Here is an 18,412-nt window from a genome sequence, read left to right as displayed (position 1 = left end):
ACAGAGAACATGCACTGTGGCAGAGACTATTTGTTGTATCAACGTACCAAGCCCTGGACTGCCCTTACAGACTCCCACCAAGCTGTGGCCGTGCTGCAGGAGGGACAATAGCAGGAGAAGGACGGAGCACCAGCAGCCAGACTGGCTGGAGTGATACCAAACCCGGAGGGATGGGGAGTTCCACGTGTGTGTGGGCGGCTCTGCAGGACTGAGGAAAGGGCTAGGAGTCAAAGCTGAGGGACGGGAGACGTTGTACGTGTGAATGTTGGATGAAAGGCTTTAAACCAGCAAAATGTTAAGTGGTTTTTGTCTCATTTTTCTATTCAATTATTGGCCATGGTTACAAAATGGCACTTATAACCCTACTGCCAAGCCAGTTGCTAGTGGTGATGGCTTAAAAGCTGACCATGTTAACTATTCTAGTGCTCAGTAAAGGACGGAAGAAAGAAGAGGCATTAGCATACAGTGAAGATGTTGAAGTGTCTGGAGGAGGAAGGACACTGACAGTCTGCCCAGAAAGCTCTGAAGATGTATCAGGTCAGATGAGGACTCCTTTTAAAAAATACAGCAAGATTTCTTTGTTTTCAAAATGAGATTCAGCTTTTACATGAGCCATCTTCTGTGCAGATGGATAATACCTTCTTTAATGAAGACACCCCATGAACTGTGCTCCTATGAGACCCTGAAAGAATTCAGTGGTATCGAAACGGAAGATTTTGACTAAATTTATGCTGAAATTCTGATAAGGAAGTCGCTTTTGGTTCCTTTAGCAGCTGAGTTCAGACCCACTGCGATACAGTCAAAACCTGAAAGTAGAGAGTAACCACAGAAGAGGGTCTGTGGTACTTACAGGTAGAAGAAGGACATATGGGAAATGCACTTACAGAAGCCACCAGCTTAACAAGGCCAGCCAGGTCCCTTGCCTTTCTGGTGACATGCTAAAATCTGTGCAGGGACAAGAATTCCAAGACAGATTGCATCTACCTGGAGGCACCTGAATAAAGGTGCGGCTCCAAAAAGGAAGGTGAAACTTAACTGGTGGCCGGTGCCAGCAGCTTCCTCCAAGCCTGGTGGCTTCCCTGCAGGACAGGGCATGGATGGGCACCCAGAAGGTAACTCAGAGATGCTGGCCTCAGCCGCTCTTGCTGGATGGGTTTTCCCACCACCAGCTCTTGCACAAGCACATTCCCGCTGTCACACGCCATGTCCCCAGCGTGGGAGCAGAAGGTGAACCGCTGGTCAGCTGCTGCAGCTCACAGACCACTGGGCCACCACTTCTCAGTGACAGTTGACCAACCACACCTCTCAGACCAGCAGACAGAAAAAAAAATCAGCTATTCTATAATAAAATGCATTGCTAGACGATTAAGAAAGGTCTGGCAACATTTTGCTGTCAAAGTAGCGAATACCGGTTGTCAAAAACAACGATGCTACCAATAGAAGTCCTTGTGAAAAATAGAGGCACATTTAGACACATTTATATGACCACTTTCATCCCATGGGTTCAGAGAATTTTATAGCTGTAGCAAGAAGACACTGCTTGATCAGGTGCCTGCTGCGGTGGAAGGAACCAAAATAAAATATTTGTCACATGGTACTGCCAAATTCTGAGAGAAATGATGGTTTAGGTCCTTTAAAAACGGCTCTCTCTGTTCAAATAGCTGGAAAAGTTTGCTGTCTTGCCCGTGATCAAAAGGCAAGCTTTTTGTCAGCCCACAGGAGACGTCTGCAAACGCTTTTCTTGCACAGGCAGGTGAGGAGACTCATTTTAGTTACAGAAAGAAATTGCGTGGTCTTATCCTACCAGTTGGCTTTTTGTCAGTTGTAAATAATTCCTCTTATTTGTATGAGCCTCTCACTAGCTTAAATAGCAACACGGATATGAAAGATAAGTAAAATTCCACAGCTTTCCCATTTTCTCTAATGACCTGCCATGTTGCACGGCTTGAAAATAGTGGGAATTTACCTTGCTTAAATTAATAGCAGTTTTGCTGATCTGTGTGACCTGGGCAGGCAGGAGCAGGGAAACATACAGGAATGATCAGGGGGAGGAAAAAATATTCCACAGCTGGAAGGAAACGGCAAGCGAATATGAATCTGAGACTCTCATCAGCGATACCCAAGCTGAGAAAGCTGCACAACTATGCTGGTGCTTCCTTTGGCAGGTAGAGATGTGGCTGTGGCTGTTCAGAAATCTCCAGGGAAGAAGGCGGCAGCCAACATATAAAGAAATTAGGCTGTTGGGGTGGAAGAAGAGAAAAGAATCTCCCACTGAAGACGTCGTTTGATGACGGACATCGATGGTTTCAGTTTTGCACATACTGCCAATTTGTTACAGTTAGAAAACCAGTCTTGAATGCTAAAGTTAATGGTGGTTTGGGGACAAGGTATTCCAACCAAGGAAGATATGGGCATGGGAACACACCGCCCAGGAGCCACAGGGAGAAGAATGGGGGTGGAAGGAGGTATAAGAAAAAAAGTTGAACGACTGCTGGCCTAGAATACTGTTTAGAGTGATTTCTCTCCTTATGGTAAATGGATCTTAAAATGTTTTGCCTATGGAGTTCTGAAAGAGCATTTCCAGACTTGTTCAGCCTGGAGGAAAGGAGGCTGAGGGGAGACCTTATCACTCGCTACAGCTACCTGAAAGGAGGGGGTAGAAAGGTGGGGGTCGGTCTCTTCTCCCAAGTAACAGGCGACAGGACAAGAGGAAACGGCCTCAAGTTGCGCCAGGGGAGGTTTAGATTGGATATTCGGAAAAAATTTTAGACTGAAAATTTTATTAAGCATTGGAACAGGCTGCCTGGTAATTGAGGCACCATCCCTGGAGGTATTTAAAACATGGGTAGACATGGTGCTTAGAGATACGGGTCAGTGATGGCTTTTGTCAGAGTTAGGTTGATGGTTGGACTAGATGATCTGAAAGGTCCCCTCCAACCTAGGTGATTCTGTGATTCTGTCATTCTATGACTACGGATGGATTTATGTAAATAACGGTTGAGAAACCTACCACCTGCAAGGAAGCAGAAAGGTAACCTGGAAAACAACACACAACAGAAAAACCCATGTTCGGCCCAACACTATCACAGCCTTCCCTATAGCTTCACACCTATGCAAATTATCTGCCAAAATGCATAAAGCTCAAGATAAACAAATCTCTTCCACAACTTGGCATACGGAAAAAGGGTCTGAACTGAAATGATAATTGAGTTTTAGAGACCCATCCATTTGCTGTCATCATGCCATCTGTCTCCCTGGCAGAGTCCTGATAGTTTGCATTGGCAGCTTTGGTTGCCAAAGCTCGTGTATTAAGTTAGAGGTACCTAGTCTTCCCCCACACAGTTTCTTATTATTTTTCTATTGGCCTGCTGTTCTAGATGATTGACAGAACTGCAGGGTGCCGTGTATTCCCAGAAGCATAATATATTTTGACATAATATTTTTATTTTTTTTTTAGTCAGAAATATGGTTAATTTTCCATTGCAGTCAAGTCCATCAGGGTCCAGAGAAAGGTCTACATCTCAGGGACTGACGACAGGTAAAGAAGATCACAGGTGTTGGTGTATATATGTGTTAAGTATTTGCTATCACCAGAGTAATAAATGGAAACTGTGGATGGCTTATGAGGGCAGCACCCCCTGAGGCTGGCTCCAAGTTATTGCATTACTGTCATAACTGCTCACTGCAATATGACACCTAGCACAACTCTGCTGACTCCCCTGAAATTACACAGCTGATTAATGTTGTCCCTTAAGGTACAAAAGAAGTGATAAAATTGTTTACATTTCATTTATTTACACAGAGCGCAACTTTAACTGCGGCGGTGAATGATGTGGGAGTTGCCCTAAGACTTTATGAAGTTATGTTCCATCTGGTCCTTTGACCGTGAACATGTTTTTTTCCTATGCAAAACCAAAGGGTCTAATTCCAGCAGGAGTTAATTCACATTGGGCAGAAGACAGATAAACACTCCTGGCAGTTCATTTACCGAGACATACACAGTAGCATGAGGTACTGGAGTCCATCCTCCCTTTGGGCTGGCTGTGTGATAGATTGTGGCCAAATTCAAGAGGCACAAGGACCAAGACACTTACCAGGGACTTTACAGAAGAGAGGGCTGTGCTCTAGGCAAGTTGGATACACAGAGGGGCTGCTCTGTGGAACAGCTTTTGGTCTTGTTCTGCTTTGTTCCTATTGCAGAATTAAACAATGCTTTAGTTATGTCACTGAAGTCATGCAATTGGTGACAATTCCTAAAGGAAAGCTTGCATGCCCTAAACCGAACGAGACCTGTCATTAGAGGCTGGATGAGGAATAGTTTTCCGGGCATGCAAACAAAAAGAGAACAGGATTTCAACTCGTTTTAATTTCTGCCCCAAGACAGAGAGACTTTCCGAAGTTCCTCATAAGCATCTGAAGGAAGGGAACCCAGTTTGGCAACCAGGTCGGTCACTGGGGCACTCTGGGGACGTGGAACACTCAGGTCCTCCTTGTTCCTGCTCCAACGTGCTCCCACAGTCCTGCTGAGTGTCCTACTAACGCACGGCAGGATTAATCTCTGCTTTGCAGCCAGTAGGAATTGCTCCACTTTGCACTAAGTAATTACATGTTACTGGGAGAGAAAGGCTGACTCCGTCCTTCAGTTGCTGCGGCACTTGGCTGGGATGTTAGAAAACCTCAGGAAGGTCAATGCTCCAGTAAACAGGTGATTATTAAACAGCTTCAGCATAAGAAACCTGAAAGATAGCTACCCAGAACAGCCAGCCACTTGGCAATGAAATTGCTTCCATGGGATATGAGGTATCATGATTCAAGCCCGTAGCCTGAGCTGGGATGCTTTAAACCTTGGTTGCCTATGCCCCAAATAAATGCTCAAACTCGTGGACCATTGGAGAGGGAGGGGATCACTGAGTCCTCCTCCCAGTCAGAGCTACTACCCTGGACCTGAGACCGCTTTTATGGAATGAATTAGGCAAAGAGATGAAAGTCCCATAAAAGCTGGTGCGTGTCCACGAAGAGCTCTGGGTCATCATTCCCCCTCTCCACTCCTGCAATGACATTCCTAACACCACAGGACACTCGAGCCAGAGGTGGGACATCATGAGAGTCTATCACAGTGCAGATAGACTCGAGTGGAAGACTAGAGTGAGACTCAGATGCGTGGAGGGGCTCTGGGGGTGTGAGAACAACCTCACGCTCTGTGCATTTTAACTGTGCTCGTATTTGAACGTTTTGTTTTTTACAGAGGAGGAGCGGGTGGTCTGCAAGGCTGTTCAACAAGCCAGTCTGCGTGTAAAAAGAGCTGGAGTTGATGAATGCGAAACGAAATTTAAGCGCTGATTACCTGGGTGTTAGAAATTGCCTTGATAGGATGCAGACGTAGGGAGCAGTCTGGCTGGCAACTGAGCAGAGCCTTCAGTGGTGGTGCATGTATGCAGCGAGTATACGTGTTCCTTTAATCCTTGTTTAACCTAGCAGCTCCACCTACCCTCTAGACTGAGATTCTCCTGTACGCATTAAGTATGCTCAACAAAAACACCTCCTGAGCCATTTCCTCTCCTTTTCCTTCCAGATACAAGTGCAGAGGTTCAAAAGATCTGCACGCAGGTTCACAATACAAGTCCCTTCACCCTGTCCCCAAGAGCAGATGCTACTTGGTGCACACAGGCAGTGGCACTGATTGTGTTGGGGATTCCCTCCCAGCCTCCAGCTGTCATCTACATATTCTTAACCGGAAGGTACCTCTAGTAAATGGTGTTTAGTAGCAAGCGGAATTTCATGGTCTCTACTGGAGGGAACCCTGCAAAATCTAAGGAAGTCCTGTCACTTTTAATTCCTTCTGGCTCCATCAGCGCGGACATGAGATAATCCTGACTTTGTAGTGTAGATCCTGTTCTTAGAGGGTTTCATAGATGTGATCATTCCACAAACATTACCCACTCATCCCAGCCTTCCACTCACTTTATAAATATCAACAGTTCTGAGGAAATCAATGGGTTTACTAATCTGTGTAAAGTAAACAACATCTTGTCCTTAAAAATAACAACATTCAGTTGCCTCCTGGTGCATTCAGCCAACATGTTTAAAGATCACAAAATCAGAATCGTGGAATGATCTAGGTTGGGAGGGACCTCTGGAGATCACCTAGTCCCACCACCATTAAAGAAGGGCCAAGATCAGAGCTGGATCAGGTCACTCACAGTACTGTCCAGCTGAATTTTGAGCATCATCAAGGATGGAGATTGCACACCCTCTCTGGACCCATTTCAGTGTTTGACCACTCTCCAGGTGTATATTTATTTCCTAATTTCTAATTGGAATATCTGATGTTGTGACTTGCATTCATTACATCTTGTCCTACCGCTGTGCACCTCTAAGAAGAGTTTGCCTCCACCCCCTGTATATCCTCCCCTGAGGTAGCTGGAGACAGCGGTAACATTTGCCCCTAAACCTTCTCCTTTTTAAGATTGAAAACCTCAGTCATTCCTCGCCGTATACATCATACGCCAATCCGCTTATCGTCTTGATGACCTTTCACTGGACTTCATAGAATCACAGAATGGTTTGGGTTGGAAGGGACCTTAAAGATCATCCAGTTCCAACCTCCCTGCCATGGGCAGGGACACCTCCTGCTAGACCAGGTTCCTCAAAGCCCATCCAACCTGGCCTTGAACACCTCCAGGGATGGGGACTTCCACCAGTATGTCAGTGTCTTGCACTGAGGAACCCCAAAATGGACATAAAATTCCAAAGTTTGTTGCACAGAGGGGGAATAGTTAAATCCCTCAATCTGACAGCCACACTCTGGCCAATACAGAGCAGGATGCTACTGGCCTTCTTTGCCATGATGGCAACTTGCAAACTGCAACTTCTTGTCCAAGAGGTCACCCAGGTCCTCTTCTGCAAAATGCCGTCTCCCCAGTCCGTCCCCAGCCTGTACTGTTGTATAGGGTTCTTCCACCCCAGGTGCAGAACTTTGCATTTCCATATATGTTATCTATATATGTGTTTGTCTACATTTTCTATTTCCAATTAGTACTCAGCTGACCCATTCAACTCCAGAATCTGCTAATATATACTGTTAAAGTCCACTAAGATAATGAAAATATTCATAATTTTTCATTAGACCGTAATCTAGTTTTACTTCTTCAGATTTAATACATTTTATTTCCATTTCCCTTTAAATGTAATTTTTGCCTATTTGTTCCTGAAGCAAAAAATAATAATATCTTTTCAGAGGCACATATTCCATAATTTGTGGTTGACTCCGTTAATTCTGGGCTTCACAGGCTTCTCTGGGAAGGGCCCACGCAACAAAAAGCTCTCAGTCCTAGCAGTTGCTAAGTGTTTTCATCAATTGAATGACAGTCAAGGATGTTTGGCACCTTGCAAACCAGGAATTTTAAATCAGGAGGCTTTATGAAAGCCTCCAAACCCCATTTGTCCTTTGAGTTGTAAGTAAAAAACCTACCCGTTCCAAAATTGTCTAAAATTGTCTGTATTCATGTGTATAAAAGATAAAATAATCATCTCTCCCCCAAAAAGATGGCAGTATATTTCCAAAATTAAGTTACAGTCTCTAAGGCTACATCTGTTCTAGTAACTACAATAGGCCAAGTCCTGTTCTCTGGTTCTGAGGATGAATATCGCAGCACAACACGAGTCCATATGGGGAAATTCCCATCCCACCAAAACAAGGTCCCAGACCTTTTTGGGATACGCTGCCCTGTGGTTCGCTTGGCAGCATGGAGAAACAAGTAGCAGCACTAGAAAACATCTTGTTTCTTTAGCGCTTGTTATCGCTACTTTGCTGTTTTTCATTAAAAAGTCCAGAGAGGTTCAGAAGAGACAGCAGAAAGCACCTGTTTGGTGTTACCCTCCGTATACCACAGCACAGTATGCATCAGGTACTCCCCTCAACATCGCTTTCGTTTGCCTTTTCTCCCCCAACTCTCTGAAACTGCAGTTCACCAGCAAGTGTCATCGTCACCGATCCTTAACACTGATGCCCTTCCTTCCTTCTGCCCCCCCAGAGGCAGACTGTGAGCCCCATGTTAGTGCCTGCCGGCTTCTCCCATCATGTGTCAGCTCCCACCCAAAAGTTCTTTGGACCTGTTATCCTGGGACCGTGCGGAGAAGCAGGGTGCCAGAGCCGGTACAGCCCTGCCTGAAGGCGCTCCAAGGCTTGTGGGCTGGAGTTGGCTGGCATCCCTGCACGGAGCCCATGTGTGGGGACACCTCCTTGGTGGGCTTAAATCCTGCCTTCCACTACAAGGCCCACAGTCCCACTTCTCATCCCAAGCAGCCTGATAAAAACCAGGTGAAATGCTCAAACATCTCATTAACGTTATTAATTTAACGATTAATAATGACAGCCAAGGGATAGATTATTTCCAATAAAAGGCCCGCCAGTTGCTAACAAGTTAGGAAATGCCGGAGCAGAAGTTCTCAAAGAAATAATCCCCTGACACGTCCATCCCCCCTGCACAGAATAACCAGGATTGCTAAGGGGTTTGCTGGACGCCGGGACGGGAGCTATAAAATCCCCGCGGCGCCTGGCTCAGGCGTTTTAAGAAGAGCCCGGGGACCATTTCCCAGGGATGCGAACTTTCTGCGCCTGATAACGGCGTACGCTCCGCGGGGAGGGGGTGGGAGAAGCCGCCCCGAGCCGAAGCGGGGCAGACAAAGCCGGGGGCTGCAGCGCGCTGGGTGCGGGCAGGGGGCTGCGGGCAGCGGGCAGGGGGCTGCGGGCAGGGGGCTGCGGGCAGCGGCTGCCGGCGCTGCCTTCATCCCGCTCCTCCCGGCGCCGATTCCCGGGGACAATCCGCGCTCTGAAATGACTAAGCACGAACTCGCAAGCCCCCCTTCCCCCCCACCCCCCACCCGCCCCAGCCGCTCACCCGCTCACTCCGCACCCGCGCAAGGCGGGGAGGGGACGGGGACGGGGGGACGGACTCACCTGCCCGCCCCGAGCCCCGCCAGCGCCGACTCCTCTGCAGGGGCAGCCGCTCCGCCGCCCGGGCTCCGCCGCCGCGGCCGCAGCCAGCGCCGCCCCGCTCCGCGCCGCCCCGCGGCCGCGCACCCCGCCGCTCCCGCGGAGCCGCCGCCTCCCGCCGCCGGGGCTGGCGCGTCGGGGCGGGTCGGGGGCTGCCGTCAGGCGGCGGCTGACGCAGGGCTCCTCTTCCTCCCGGGGATGAAGACCCCGGCGGCGGGCAGCGAGGAGCCGCCGCGCCCGGCGCCGCTCGGGGCGGCCGCGGACCCTCCGCGCCCGCGGTAGGGCGGTGCTCCCCCCCGCTCCGCACCCCGAGCGCTGCCGCCTCCCCCGGAGGAGCCCCGGAGCCCCCGGCATGGAGCGCCCGCTCAACCTCAGCTGCTTCGCCGATACGACACTGGACACCGGCAACCGGAGCGGGTCCTCCGCCGGCCCGGACGGTGGACGGGCACACCTCTCTGTCTTCAGCGTGCTGGTCCTCACCCTCTTGGCCATGCTGGTGGTCGCCACGTTCCTCTGGAACGGGCTGGTCCTGGCCACCATCTTCCGGGTGCGCACTTTCCACCGGGTGCCCCACAACCTCGTGGCCTCCATGGCCATCTCTGATGTGATGGTGGCGGCTCTCGTCATGCCCCTCAGCTTGGTGCATGAGTTGTCCGGGCGGCGGTGGCGGCTGGGCCGGTCACTCTGCCAGGTGTGGATCTCCTTTGACGTGCTGTGCTGCACCGCCAGCATCTGGAACGTCACGGCCATTGCCCTCGACCGCTACTGGTCCATCACCCGCCACCTGGAGTACACGCTCCGCATCCGGCGCCGCATCTCCAACATCATGATTGCCCTCACCTGGGCACTGTCTGCCTTCATCTCCTTGGCCCCGCTGCTCTTTGGCTGGGGAGAGACTTACTCAGAGGACAGTGAGGAGTGCCAAGTCAGCCAGGAACCTTCCTACACCATCTTCTCCACCTTTGGCGCCTTCTACCTGCCCCTCTGCGTGGTGCTCTTTGTGTACTGGAAGATCTACAAAGCCGCCAAGTTTCGAATTGGATCTCGGAAGAGCAACTCCATCACCCCCATTACGCCAGAAGCCCTGGAGGTAGGTCTTCTCAGTTGTATTTTGCTCTGGTCAACTCCTGGTAGCAACCAAGCCCTTGAAGAAGTGAGGGAAACTTAGAGCTAAAGCGTGCAAGCAAGCAGCATCCCACCAAAGCCCTGTGAATCCTGGAGGCTTTCAAGGGAAAGTTGGCTGCAAAGCTTGCGAGCCCGGTCTTATGACTCCTTCCGAGTCCCCAGCTGTGAGCACGCAAGGTGTAGCTAAAGCAACTTTGGGCCAGATTGCGAGCCTGAGCTCCACGTGGGCGTGCGGTGACTCACAGATGTCCCCCCGTGGAATGCTGAATCAGTGCTCGCAAGTGTGAGTAAGGGGTCACCGTTCCTCCCTTGGGGAGGCGTGTGGGGGTGTGAAAGGATGGGATCCCGTCTCTGCTGTGGATGATAACCCAGCAAGCAGCTGGGGCTTTGGCCAGGCTGTGAATTTACCCACACAGAAGACACACGTGCAGAACGTCCTTGTAAGTCCTCCCTAATCCTGGCTGCACCGTCTCAGTTCATCGCAGACACGGTGACTCTGCACTGTGAAGACTTCTTGGGGGGAGGAAGGAAATGTGTGCTCATTTTCTTGCCTCTCCTACTAAGGACTCTTATACTCAATGGGTTGAGAGAAAGCAAGGAGACTTTTGTGCACAGCATGTGGGGGTGTGTCTGTTTTACTGATCTGATTGTAAATGGGGAAATAATCTTATTGGGATGCTGCGTGAGCAATTTGGTGTGCCCATCTATCGCTCCACTCTTTAGTTTCTAGCCTCACTTAAAAATAGTCTCTGTTACCCAGAAGAGGGTCATACAACCAATCTCCCCTCCATTGGAGAGGGATGTAGGTGGCCCGCGTTTGCCCCTGAGCCCTGGGCATCACTTGCACAGTTTGGTTGCGTACCTGCTGTGTGGGATCAGCTGACTGAGGCACATATGGTGCAACTTGTGTTTGTGTTTGGCAGGTAAAAGAAGCTGCCCAGCAGCCACAGATGGTCTTCACTGTCCGTCACGCCACTGTTACGTTCCAGACGGATGGAGACACGTGGAGAGAGCAGAAGGAAAAGAAAGCTGCCCTCATGGTGGGCATCCTTATCGGGGTCTTCGTGCTCTGCTGGATCCCCTTCTTTATCACGGAGCTCATCAACCCCCTCTGCTCGTGTGACATCCCACCCATTTGGAAGAGTATTTTTCTATGGCTAGGCTATTCAAATTCCTTTTTTAATCCACTCATCTACACTGCTTTCAACAAAAACTACAACAATGCCTTCAGGAACCTATTCTTTAGACAGCACTGAGCAGAAAAAGCTTTTCCCCTGACCCAGGAAGCTGAGTTCAACTCTCAATGAATCCTACCAAACTCTCGAGGAAGTTCAAAGCCACTGATACTGAGGTGATGCTAAATGCGCATCCCCATGGGCCGTATGTCCCAGCGACGGTCCCGGTTCCTACGCAGGCTCTCCATCCCAGCCTCTAAGGCAGTTGTTATTTTCCCTGCAAGCAGCACGTAAGGGTTTCTCTGGCCAGCAGCACAGCATTCTTCCTCCAGTGCCCCCCCGCTTTCCTCCCGCCTTCCTGGTGACGTTCTGTTTGGTGGCAGTCGCGGTGCAGAGGAGTCTCCTGGCAAAGAGTCGTATTTGAAACTCGGGTTTGGCCCCTGCTCGTCCCTCACTGCATTAATCAACTTTGTCCCCCGTGCAAAGCTGGGACCCTTTAATATCAGGAGGTTTTGTGATTATGTATGAATCTAGATATTTTATGGCTTGGTTGAAAAGGCCGTTTGTCTTGTCTTTTGATGATAGAGATTAAGTGTTTGTATTTGGGGAATAAAACCCTCAGTAGGGGTTAAGAGACTCCACATACAAAACCTTTTCTCACATGTTTTATCAACAGCGAATTGTGCTATTTGCTATGGGGTTCCGTGTAGCAAGTTTTTTAAAAATTTATTTATTGTGAAAGCTTAATGCATGGTGTACCCTGGAATGAGAGAGAATGCGTGGGAACTCCACCTCTCGTTCTCTGACTACTACGTGTGAGCATCTGCCTCAAGACCTTTACTTTCAGAAACACCAGCTGTAAATGTTAATCTCTGTGTCTGTGTTTCCCATTCCAAACCACCGATGTATTTTGAGCGGCTGTGGGGCAGGTTTCCTGTAGTTGCAGGGGATGCAAAGAGTGTATTTCAAATTGCCTGTCAATGAGGAGCTGCGTTTTACTATTTTCTGAGTGCGATGCAGGTCTTCTTGAAACCAAAGCAAAGACCTCACTTTGTTTCTGCGGGCACTGGATTGCAGGCAAATGGCAGTTAATGACCAGTTGTGCTTCATTCTGGAAGCATACGCAAACCATAGAGGTGCTCTGCTGCAAGGACCAGACTTAAATATTTATTCTTTTGCCCACCCCTCCTTCTCTTCCTCCCCACTAAGGCTCCAGTCCTGCCTGGTCGTTATTCCTCCGCTGCCTCCCTGCCTTTCCATGTTGCCAATGTAATTACAGTGGTTGGCATTTCTCACTCCCGGAATTAAAATTACGCACTTGATGCTGCACCGCTGGAAGACTGACAGGCCTTCAGATAAAGGAAAGCGTTAGTTTTAACTATCGGTTCTTATGGGGCAGCCACTGAAATCAGCCCAGAACTGAAATGGTGGAGGAAAAGACAAGGTGGGAATCGGAATGACATGATTTCGTGTCAGATATCTCAAGAAGAAGAGATAAAAGAGGAAAATGTCAATAAATCATGGGAAAGCTCCCTCAAGGTGGATAGGATTAGTTCTTATCCTTAACAGATCGTGAGACATCAGATGTTAAAATTGTCACTGGTCCTTTAAACCAGTCAAAAATCCCAGTAGAGCTGGTTAAAAAGTGCTTTTTCTTTTCCCATCTCGGGACAGGTGAAAATAGAAGCAGAGCTCAAGGTGCTATCAAGTGTGGCAGCTCTTTCAGGAGCAGTTAGACAAACGTCCATGAGGACTGACACAGATGTAGCTGGTCCTGCCTTGCGGCAAGAGGAGAGAAAGGTTGGCCCTTGAGATCTATTTCAACACTATTTTATAAAAGTCTCTTAGAAATATTAGGTAAAATCCTGCCCTCATTGAAAGCAACGGACAAGTTCTCAGTGACTTCAAGCAAATCGCAATTTTATCCAGCATGTCTTGTCTTGTAAAAGCATAGTATTGATGTTAATTAATTCAAGGAGAAGATGGGTGGGATGGGAGCAATCTTCTAACTCCCATGAATGAGTCTCTGATCTGTGCTAACCATGGACCGATCTCTCTACAGCTAGTAAAGAGCATTTTCTTTCTTTGTTACATATTTTATAAGTATTACTAGTGACATCTCTGACGTATCAAAAATTGTAATAAACTCTCGAGCTGCTTTTTTTACGGAGGATATAAAGCTTGCACTGCTTTCTCTGGACAGTCCATCACCAATGCAGACTTGTTCTTTTGGGAATTTACCACTTTTGGTGTGTCAAATGTTGTCTAGGCAAAAATGAGTTGGAAAAAAAGGTTCCTTGCCCAAGCCAGGCCTTCAGCTAAGCTCAGTAGCTACTTGTTAGGCCACCACGGAGACACTGTAAACACTAAAGCATGGGTTAACCGGGAAGCTGGACTTAGTCCACCGTTTTAACACATAACACCATGCCTACACAACTCTGCTTCAATCCAGGCTGTGCTCACCCCCATTTTTATTTGCTCTTTAATGAGTACTGCAGATTCTCCGCCTGTGTGGTGTGGGATCCTTCCACAGGTTGTGGAATCACCTGCAAACTCAAATTAGTATCCAGTGTAAGCAGACAATAATGAAACTGAAATCAAAGGGAAAGATCCCTACTTTTGCTGCAGCTCAGTGCTGGGATGGAGGTCCCTTTCCTTATATCCTGTGTTTATTCATGCTATGGCTTAAGCGGTGACAAGGAGATGGGGGAGAATCTTAAAATGACACTAAAATCTAATTCGTATATGGTCACGGAGAGCCCACCATCCTGGTGTAAATTACATCCACATTTATTTGACAGCCCACATCCCATACAATCTGTATTGATCTTCTGCAAATAACAGCTGCCACTTGGTCATAAGTTTTATTCCTTTGAATCTTGACATAATTAGCAGTTACATTATGGACCAATTCCTACCGCTCTTACTTGAGGCTTGAGACCATCGCCTTTTTGTCTGAATGCCATTCCTGCAATGCAATCCGATCATGCAGGAAAAATACCAGTACTCTGGAGACAGTGCTGAGGAATCATACTGAAACCTGTTGCGATGGTCTGAGCACAGTGAAGGGGCACAAAGAAGCCTTGACTTCAGATCCTGGCTCCGAGGCTTTTTCCAAACCTCTCAGTATTCAAACACAGAGGCCGAGTGGGGTCCCAGAGACACAAATCATGTTTGAAGACATAGACAACCCCAGCTTCAAAGGGTGTATCTTGTACCTTCTTGTTCCCATTTATAAAACAGAATCGGTGGCGTGAAGAGATCTGCCTCAGCGAGGCTTTGTGAGGATTAATTAGTAAATGTTTATCATGTACCAGGAAGGTGGAACGCTCTGGCTTGAATGCCGAGCTGCATTATAAATTGGGCTTCTATTTAATTCCTCAGAAGAACATTATTACCCATTATTATTGAGTTTCCTGTGCAGTTTAATGGCTATATAATACTTACAGAATGGATTTAACTAACCTTCTTCCACTTACGATTAATTTATTTTCCTCCCAATGCTCTGACTGTTCAATGAACATCTGTATGGGAGCTCGATCGCCGGGGCAGCGCTGGATGCTGTCTGCGGAACCGCTCCGCGCAACGCTGAAGGCATGTTGTCAAGGTTCAGGGAGCAGCAGCTCTCCAGGCAGTCTGCTACCCCGTTTCCTTTATTTTTTTTAGGGAGAAGAAAAGGTCACAGAAGAACGCCCTTGGATTACATGACGGGTTGGCTGACCACCTTCCTCCTCCACCCCCGTCCCGATGACCTTTCTTCTCCATGCAGGCAGGTCGGGCAGGTGACTCCGGGACACGTATGGAGCCCGTACAGCCAGAGGTGGGACACGCATGACCTCACCCTCCCATTAATTTGCCTGGACTTTTCCTAAGGATCACCGCTGGGAGACGTGGCCTTTAAAGCGTCAGCGGCAGCTGGAAGTGGGAGTTTCCTGGATGTGAAATTGCAGGCAATTAAGGAAATTTCACCTGACAAAGGTAATTAATGACTATTAGTTCCAGCGATTGCTGCGGTGAGGTACGACTGACAGAGTGTCAAAGCGATTTTTGCAATGTAGTGATTTGAGCTGCTTTGGCTCACGAGGGGCTCGTAACCGTTTTGCTCTCGGATCCCTTATTTTACCTGCACTGGTACGGCAGCAAACTGGGACACCAGCAAAGTCATGGTGAACGTGATCTGGCCATCATTAATGCTCCATGTGGGAACAGTGGGGTAAAACATCCGCGGCAAAATCTGCATCCCCGCTGCGATACACCCTGGCTGAACATCATGAAACTGCCAGCATATTCATCGCATTTAAGAGGTGGCCAAAGAGCTCTTTAAATCACCATTATTTTCAGTAACACTGAAGTGCTGAGGAAGTTGCAGAAGACTGGAAGAGAGCTGAAGTTGTGCCAGTATTTTAAAAGGGCAAATTGGGAGAGCCAAGTATTTATAAGGCTGATACTGTTACTGATTTACAGCTTGAAATTGATCCTTGGCAAAAATGTGGAAGAGCTGATAAAGTACTCAATGAATAAAAAATTACAGGAAATAAATATAATTAAAATAAATCACATTGATGTCTTTCTTTGATTGCAGCACATGGTTCATTGCTGATGGCGATATAAAGTACTCACTCCTCAATAATGAATCTGACTTGACAACGCTCAACACTTCCATGAAAAAGTGAAGAAGAAATCAATGTGAGGTTCAAACTGTCCAATATTTGCTAATGACTCATGGCCTGGAAAAGGTGTAAATGCAGAAAATTAAGTCACTTGTACAGAGAAATGAGGATGCCAACCGGCCGGGGACATTTTAGCCCAGCGTGAGGCAAAGGCAAGCAGCGGGAGCCGCGGGATGGGACCCTTGCTGCCGGTGGGGATGCACGGCTGCATCAGGGTGCGTCGGGAGCTGAACACGCAGGACCGTTCAGCGTTTTGGGGACAAGCAGACTTATTTATTACGTGCGCGCAGGCTGTGTCCGGCTATGGATTGTATCCTGGTCACTGGAGGGGAGGCTACCGTTCCAGTTCATCGCCTTTTCGCAGTTCCCCCCCGTCCCCGCCGCTGCCCGGCAGTCAGCCTCAGCATTGCCGTTCCCTTGGCCGTGTAATTTCCCATGCTGGCCAAGTCAAATACTTTCCCTGAGCATCCTAAAAAGCAAGACAGATGGGCCCTTTCTCTGGATCCCCCAGCGCATTGCTGTTGTTCCTCTGTAACGGCTTCAGGGGTGGGAGCAGCAGCTTCTGCAATGCCGAATGCCGGCTGCCTACTCGGTGGATGGGACCAAGCAGGGCAGGTCCATGGGGCAGGCACTGCCCCACCGCTGCTCTCCGACAGCGACTAGGGTGGGGAAAGAGAAAACAGGAGCGATACCCTCACCTCGGATTTCTGCCGGAGCCATCCCTAATCCTGCCTCTAGTTGCTCTCCCTGCTTCTGGTGAGAACAAACGTGGCCAGGCTGCCCCTGCCATGGGTCTGGTCACCTCTGCAGGGATGCAAAAGGGAGGGGGAAAAATTTCCCCAACCCACTGCAGCTCTAATTGCAGGAAAAAAAATCCCCATCCCTGACTGCCTCTCTGGGAGAGGACACGTTTTCTGCATGGTTTAGGGTGGAAATCTCTGTGTCATCCAAAACTACCTGCTGCTGGCCAGGTCCCCAGGTTTGCTCAAGCATTGGCCTGAAATGTTGCATTTTTCATCATTTCAAGGCTGCAACCTGAGATCAGTGCTTCTTCCTTGTGCCTTTCTGTCACCAAATAGTGGTTACACACAGGTCCCACCAGCTGCTGGTACAGAGGAGGGCAACCTTTCAAAATTAGCATCTTTCCTTGTCAGGAAAACCCCCTCATCTCTGGGTTCAAGGCACCAAACCAACAGCTGAGGTGCCACAAAATCCCCAGATCGGCTTCGTCTTGCCTGAGATACCATGATTCAATGTTTGAATCACCTGGCTCCTCACAAGACACCTGGTTGGGCGGTCCCAAAGCTTAAACCGTGCCTGGTCTGGCTCATTTTGCTAAGGTTCATCACATGTCCCACCTTTCTACCACTCTCCTGTGATGCTGCGTTGGAGCTCTGGACACCAAGAAGCCATTCACACGTTGGTGAGGGTGCTGCCTCTCCAGCGTCTCCCTGGCCTGGCGCAGCTGGACCAAACAGGGAGGTTGCCAACCCAAAAGAACCCGTAGAACATAAACCATGGTGAAAATTAATGTGATCACCTTGCAAACCCCCTTCTAGATCTGCCACCAGCCTTATATCCTGCCCCACAGGCTACCTGCCAGGCAGACTCCATAGCGGAAAAGCAGAGCTCATGGTCACGTAGTTTCACAGTTGAGATGGAAGGGGGAAGAAATAATTTTGATGCAAGGCCAGCCTCGGCGCTTTCGGCGGGCACCGGAGCATATGGAGCCTCTCGCGCAATTGCCTGGGAGTTGCCGATCTGCGATGTTTTTTTCTCTCCTCAGCTGCTCGCCCGGTGCCAAAGTTTCCAGGTGCGTCGAGGCAGGATGCCCCCGCTGCGCGTCTTGGACCTTCCGCCCGCACATCACGGCCTCGGGGTGAATATTAAACAGACAGGAGGAGCACAGCAGATGCGAGGTGCAAGTACACTTGCTGGCACAAGGGGTTACTCAATAGCTGGAATTTGAACGGAAGAAGAAACTGCAAGCCCATGGTATTAAGCAATTAAGATTTTTCCCGAGGTTTTTTAAAAGGAGGCGGGTAGGTGCTGAGGCGAGATGATGTGGCACTCAGCCACACTCCTCTGCTTCCCGCAGTTTCGCAGCACAGACCTCAGCCTTACCGGGGATTTCAGAGCACGTTACCCTGACTAAAGCCCTAGGGCTACTTTATAAGCTGTTAATAGTTGCCAACCAAAATGACTGTCAGGGCTGTTTCTTATTAAAATGAGCATTTAAGGCACCTGGAGAAGACAGTAAGTAGCATAAACCCTTTAAATTCCTTCCAAAACCCCAGAAGTGGCCAACGTTTGCATGCAGAATACAGCAAATAATAACTTTGAAATGCAACCTATTTGACGGCAAATCTGTTGCTGCTCCGCAGGTCAGCTTCTCCACCACTTTTATTCACATGTGTCTCCAAGACAGCATGTACCCACCCGCCGTG

General features: G+C 48.8%; 1 protein-coding gene across 1 annotated transcript; it reads left to right on the top strand.

The window, feature by feature from the left end:
* Positions 1 to 9,347: 9,347 nt before the first annotated feature.
* On the top strand, positions 9,348 to 11,376 carry HTR5A (5-hydroxytryptamine receptor 5A). The gene is made up of 2 exons (XM_054192600.1): positions 9,348 to 10,085; positions 11,044 to 11,376. Exons 1-2 carry the CDS (start codon positions 9,348 to 9,350, stop codon positions 11,374 to 11,376), a joined length of 1,071 nt encoding a protein of 356 aa, XP_054048575.1.
* Positions 11,377 to 18,412: the final 7,036 nt, after the last annotated feature.

The sequence above is a fragment of the Rissa tridactyla genome, chromosome 2 (assembly GCF_028500815.1).
Source record: "Rissa tridactyla isolate bRisTri1 chromosome 2, bRisTri1.patW.cur.20221130, whole genome shotgun sequence".
Lineage (NCBI taxonomy): Eukaryota > Metazoa > Chordata > Aves > Charadriiformes > Laridae > Rissa > Rissa tridactyla.
Note: the sequence above shows the minus strand (reverse complement) of the source record. Positions and strands in the feature narration are given on the sequence as shown.